The 5889-nt window shown below is 33.5% G+C and overlaps 1 protein-coding gene across 2 annotated transcripts; it reads right to left on the bottom strand.

The window, feature by feature from the left end:
- Positions 1–246: 246 nt before the first annotated feature.
- On the bottom strand, positions 247–2553 carry LOC149238837 (WAT1-related protein At5g07050-like). 2 transcript variants are annotated; one of them, XM_089367038.1, is made up of 7 exons: positions 2232–2552; positions 2060–2122; positions 1803–1919; positions 1458–1707; positions 1197–1355; positions 947–1098; positions 249–840 (listed from the first exon to the last, which is right to left on the bottom strand). In XM_089367038.1, the coding sequence occupies exons 1-7, from the start codon at positions 2414–2416 to the stop codon at positions 582–584; spliced, it is 1185 nt and encodes a 394-aa protein (XP_089223164.1). In that variant the 5' UTR covers positions 2417–2552; the 3' UTR covers positions 249–581. The 2 variants fall into 2 exon arrangements, with proteins under 2 accessions (XP_089223165.1, XP_089223164.1); XM_089367039.1 differs by lacking the exon at positions 2060–2122 and having other exon boundaries at positions 247–840; positions 2232–2553.
- Positions 2554–5889: the final 3336 nt, after the last annotated feature.

Here is a 5889-nt window from a genome sequence, read left to right on the forward strand (position 1 = left end):
AGGAGCGAGAGCCTGCTCTCGATTACGGACCACCAGCAGGGTTATGCCAGGTGGCGTGGTTTTCCTATTTAACAGTGATGAGTCAAACCCAGCATTCGCGGATAGCAGCCAGAGATGGCTGTCCTCACTGTTGGTTTGACACTTGATAGATTTTACCACCTTCAGAAAAAAAAAAAAAAAAAAACCGAGTTCACCACAGTTCACCAATTTTTTAAAAAAAAAAGAAAGAAAGAAAGTAGTTTCCAAAAAGCTTTTTACATTAAATTTGATGACAGTTCATTACATCAAAAGCATAGTGATGTATTCTAGCACTCCTGTTCACTAATTTGTCGTACCACTACTAATCTGCCATTACACATCTCTCTTTAGCATCTCTAATAACCATGAGAACTGCACACAAGACACTGAATCTCTAAAATTTGGGCTCCTGCAGAATCCCTTACATTGGAACATCTGTAAACCCGTTTCTTTGAATTTGGAATTACGATGGAAGACGCCAGGGAACTCCAAGTCTGTCAGATTGTTTAGATTGAATGACCAAAACTACAACCGCTGATGTAAAAACTGTTTGGCCACGATACTTACACGTTTGGATTGTTGTTTTCAGTGACGGAAATGGCCGTCTCTTGACCATTGAATTGATGACGCTGCAGTCCCGTAGTCATTGGCTGGTTAGAACCAGCTTCTATGTCATCCAACTTAATTTGACTTTTAGGGAGCATTACCTGAGAATTGGAAACCACTTCTGAGCAATTTTTATGCTGTGGGATCTTGCTATCCTTCAACTTTCCCCACAGAACAGAGTAGAGCCCTGTTGCGATCATAACGCCTCCCAACACACTGTATTCAGTTAATAAGTAGAGTTAGCCCCTTGAACCATCGTATTTTCCAACACTATTAACCACAAATTCAATTTGAGGAGTCGAAATTGGATTCGAAAACGAACCTGCCCAAAAAGATGCTTTCAGAGAGAACGATAGAGCCCATAATTGCTACGATTATCATCATCACCGGACTGAAAGCTGTGGCAAATACAGGTCCTTTTACGCGCATGCACAACCCTTGTACGTAATAAGCAATTGCTGACGCCACCACTCCCTGCACCCAAAAATAGTAATTGCTGTGCTCTGTAAATTACCTTCATATCCCGCTCTCAAATTTTTGAATTGAAACCAGAGGAAAAGAGGAATACTTACAGAGTAGACTGCCGTGAGAAGCTTGATGTCCCATCCTAAAGCCCACTGGGAAGAATCACGCACAACAGCTAAGCTGAGAGTTGTTGCCTGTAATGTCCCTAGAAAACATATTAAGGTGGCAAGTGATAGTTGAGCAGAATATTTCTTGAGTACTGCAGCCTGCACATTCAAAATAGTTAATTTAAGTTGTAGTTTCAAGCCGATTGATCATACATATATATACATATATATAGAAATAAACATGTAAAACTAAATGATCACCTGCAGGATGAACAAGGCTGACCAAGCAAGAGTGGCCGCAATTATCAGAAGGGAACCTATTATCCAGTCTTTATTGTCAATTGCAGAAGGTGCTCTAGAAGATGTCTCGGGGGATTGATGATGTGGAGACCAAAGCATGGGAACAATAGGACCTTTGTACAACGTCATCAGCATTGCCCCCGCCACGCACACAATCGTTCCAACTATCTTTGCTTGACTGCGTAGGTTTTTTATATTCACCTTCTCCATCCTAGAGCAATAAAGATGAGCATAAAATTAAGTAATTGATTGCAACGACTTACCCCTAGATTATGTGACTTGAAGGGAAAAATCTCATTTGATTACCTGAATATAAGAGCCATCACGAAAGTCATAGCCGGAAGAACATTACTGAGTGCACATGCATATGTTGGAGATGTTAATTTCAAACCCAGGTAGTAGAAATTCTGGTCGATTACAGGCCTGCAGACATGCATTAAAAATGTTCCGTATCTAAATTAAATTATTCTACAGCCACTTTCACTGAGTGAAACTGAAATAGACTAGAAGGGATGATACTCTAAAAAGAAGAGAAATGACAGAAATTATGAAATGGTACATACCCCAACAAACCCAATACAAAAATTTGCATGAATATGGAAAAAGTGAGTTTGGGTCGCACTTTCCTGCAATTAATTGAAGTTGTTAACACATAATCTAATTATCTAGTTAGCCATTGAGTGCAGAGGTTGTTAAGAGAAGTTACAAGGACATGTATGAATAGAGTAGCTTTACCTTTCAATGAAGAAGGCGAAAGGAGCAAGGACAACCGTAGCAACAGCATGCCTGTAGACTACAAGCACAAAGTGATTCATTCCTCTGTTAAGGGAGACTTTAGAGATAATATTCATGCCAGCATATCCAAACTGCAAAGATATCATCGCTACATAAGGTTTTGACTTCTCAATTAGCTCCCCCATTGATAATCAGATAGAAAACTCTCCTCTTCAATTAGCCTCTTTTTCTGCAAATTGCCAATGCAAAGTGAGGACTGGAGCTTTTCTCTCTTCCTCTTTGCACTAACTTTGAGGACACCTGAGCTTTCATAATTCACACCAACTGCACTCAAATTTATACATGAACAACAACCAAGTGGATATGATCCGCTAATCCACAGTGTCGACCTTACGTAATCGCAATAACAATATTTGTAGCCAAATTTTCAGAGTTCTGCACTGATAGCCAATCGGATATGGGCGTTTGCCACTAGCAGATTCGATATCATTCGCAATTTTACTTTATCGACAGAATGACAGATCTATTCTAAACAATAATAAAGTAGTGGACGGTGAGTCAGTTAAAATAAATAGGTGAATAATGAAAATCGATCCGCCAGAGAATTATGGCCATACGACAATTGGTTCACGAAGAGTGATGAATGGAGAAAATGTCAGAGATAAAGTAGAGTTGATGTGGGAAAGAAGCACTGATTCATGCCACGTCACGTTAATTATAGATGGAGAGATTTGGACCACGAGGTGGCATGGTTAGTGTCTACCGGAATAAAAATTAAATGAGTCGTCTAACGAGATGGAAGAATTGTCTGGACGGCCAAAAGTGGTCGGAATTCGGGTAAAAATTTTCAAAAAATCTTGTAGAGGCAGTGTTTGAATCGTGTTTTTGATGGTGGAAATGGATTCAGCACCGTAAAAGCACCGTAAAAGACGTCTGGGACACCTAAAATTTTGAAGTTTAACAACTATAACTTGGATTTACAAAAATCCTCGCGAGATTTTCTCTAAATATGACCCAGATTTCCATAACTTTCTGGGCAACTCCTCCGCCTCATTAGACTACGCGTTAAATATCCAGTTTTACATTCAGAATTCTTTTACAATATAGTTTTTGGTTTTTTTGCCCATGAAATTGTTAATGAGATTATGTTTTGTTTTTTGTTTTTCTTTTTTAAATCTAAAACATTTTTAGTTTACATCCTTTAAGCTATTTTACATCCCCTAATCCATAGTTACCAAAATTCGAATTTAAATGGGGATTCTAATTAGATAAAATATGATTAGAAAAAATAAATGGTTATTATAGTTCGAATTCAAATTTGGATTCCAACTAGATAAGATATCATAAAACTTTGATAGAAAGAATTAATTGTTACTAGAGTTCGAATTCAAATTTGGATTCTAATTCGATAAGATGTGATAAAAATTTTAATGAAAGAATTTCAGTTCTCGAAAAATTAGATAATAAGCATCTTAAAAACTTTTTTTTTGTTAATATTGTTTTTTTTGTTAATGATCTTCTCAATTAGATTTGATTTTTGAATAATTTTTATTAATTCTAAGTAATATCATAATTTTACAAATAAGATTCATAAAAAAAACTACCATTCATCTTTTTCTTCCCAAACATCCCTTTGTTCTAAAGTTAGATGTAGTATTCTTATTTAATTTTAAAACTTATTATGTAACATAAATACTTTTATAAAATCTATATTCAAAACTTGTCTATTTATAATCCTTCTAAAAATAAAAAACAAACACTTATAAAATTAAGCTACTTTTACACATTTTTTCCTTTCCTCTTTTCTGAGACTTTGAAGATTGAAAAAATAAAACTTTTCCAATTTCATTTTTACCTTTTATATTTTTCCGTTCTTTTTTCTTTCATTTTCTTTCTTTCTTTGTATATGCCAACCACCCTCTATCTATATATGTTCAGAGAATCTTATGACAAAAGATGAATAATCTTTTTGGATATGAGCCATGGATTTTGAGTTAATATAATCTATTAGACAAACCTAGTATTGAGTAAACATGCATTGCCAGAGATTTAACTAAATAGATTACCCTCACTAAATTAAACCTTTATATTATGAACGTAATAAAATTTCAACACTTAAACAAATTGGTGAGTTTCCTCATTTTCTTCCCAATTCAGATGAATTTGGTAAACATACTTTAAACTAATAATTCTAAAATATCTCTATAAAATTTACCAAAAATAGAAAACACTTTATAATACAATATCTCTATCAAATTTGGAAAAATTTAACAAAAATAGCCAACCCTCTATCAAATTTGTAAAATTTAGCAAAACTAGCGAACACTCTATAATACGATAGGCTATGAATGACGCTATGATGTTCATACTAGTGCGAAAATGCTTGATATGACACATGAAAGATGGGAGGTATTGGAGGTCGCTGTATCATAAACTTACGTATCATTGAGAAATATTATCTCAATATGCGCTGTATGGTCAAGTCACTATCAAAATTATTGGTTAATGTCTCTACAATCGCTTAAAGTAGACTCGTTAATATTAATAGCTATAAAATCACTGAATCCAGAAAACTATAATATTAACAAATATGGAGATTGGATGCGATAAAGGGCATGCTGGAGTAGTGGAGGAATTGTAATGAGTTCTCAATTAAGAGAATCTCGTGATGTTCACATTTAAGGAACAATAATGGTGAAAGTGTCATGAATATGTAACAATTGCCGTTCACAAATTTCACGAGGCCAACTGGTGTTATGTATCTTTTGAATGATTGAATTGAGATGCATTTAAATATAGATGAGTGGATGAGAGAATTTCCGAAAGTCTTTTCTAGTTCAAGCATGCTAACAGGTACGATCACTTCTTAAAAGATATGATATCCATTTCTGGCAATTTCGTCAGCTCACGTCATCGAAATAGAGGGCACAGTTTTGTAGGTGAATTTTGTAGGTTACATATACATATTTTGTATGTCGTATCCATAGCGATCCCAATACAAATGTGATATATTATATATACACATTTGGATATGCATATGACGTATATAGGTCAGGTAGGAGTATAATAAAGTGGAATACGTGTAAAACTATGGAAAATATATATATAAATTAATTTATATAATATAATATTATTTAATAATAGAAAAGTTAGTTCAATTTATTATAGTAGTAGTCGTGTTAGGGCGCAATAATAAGATTTATTGTTGACTAAAAACTAATTTACATTGAAAATAAATTAAAATTAAAATTTTAATATTATTAACTATAATTATAAGATTATTATTAATAATATTAAAAATAATTATATAAATATTAATAAATAAAATTATATTCATATTAATTTGTTTTTGAGTAGAGAAATATTTATAATTCTAAAAGGAAATTTACATCTTACTATCCTTATAAGAGTACATATTTTGGCTTTACACTCTACAAAATGGTAGAGCATATGCTTATTTATATTTCCAAACATCTAAATATGTATGTTACAAACGTTATAAGAGTACATATTTTGTCTCTTTGCACTTAACAAAAACTTAGATGATATGTCTAAACAACCATTACTATACTAAAGGCATTTTTAAGACATTTTTTTTAAGATAAAAGCAATCTTTGGTCTTAAAATGTCACTTCTTATTTTAGTTATTTTACATTAA

The sequence above is a fragment of the Pinus tabuliformis genome, chromosome 8 (genome assembly GCF_031772625.1).
Source record: "Pinus tabuliformis cultivar Carrire ecotype Pingquan chromosome 8, CPIR1, whole genome shotgun sequence".
NCBI lineage: Eukaryota > Viridiplantae > Streptophyta > Pinopsida > Pinales > Pinaceae > Pinus > Pinus tabuliformis.

What these genes read in the sequence shown, in the direction of transcription:
- LOC149238837 (XM_089367038.1), bottom strand. Translation starts at nt 2,416, where the DNA reads ATGGGGGAGCTAATTGAGAAGTCAAAACCTTATGTAGCGATGATATCT. An exon ending in CAGCCTTGTTCATCCTGCAG is followed by an intron (nt 1,356 to 1,457) that starts GTGATCATTTAG and finishes TTGAATGTGCAG; the next exon opens with GCTGCAGTACTCAAGAAATA. An exon ending in TTCTCACGGCAGTCTACTCT is followed by an intron (nt 1,099 to 1,196) that starts GTAAGTATTCCT and finishes TTTTGGGTGCAG; the next exon opens with GGAGTGGTGGCGTCAGCAAT.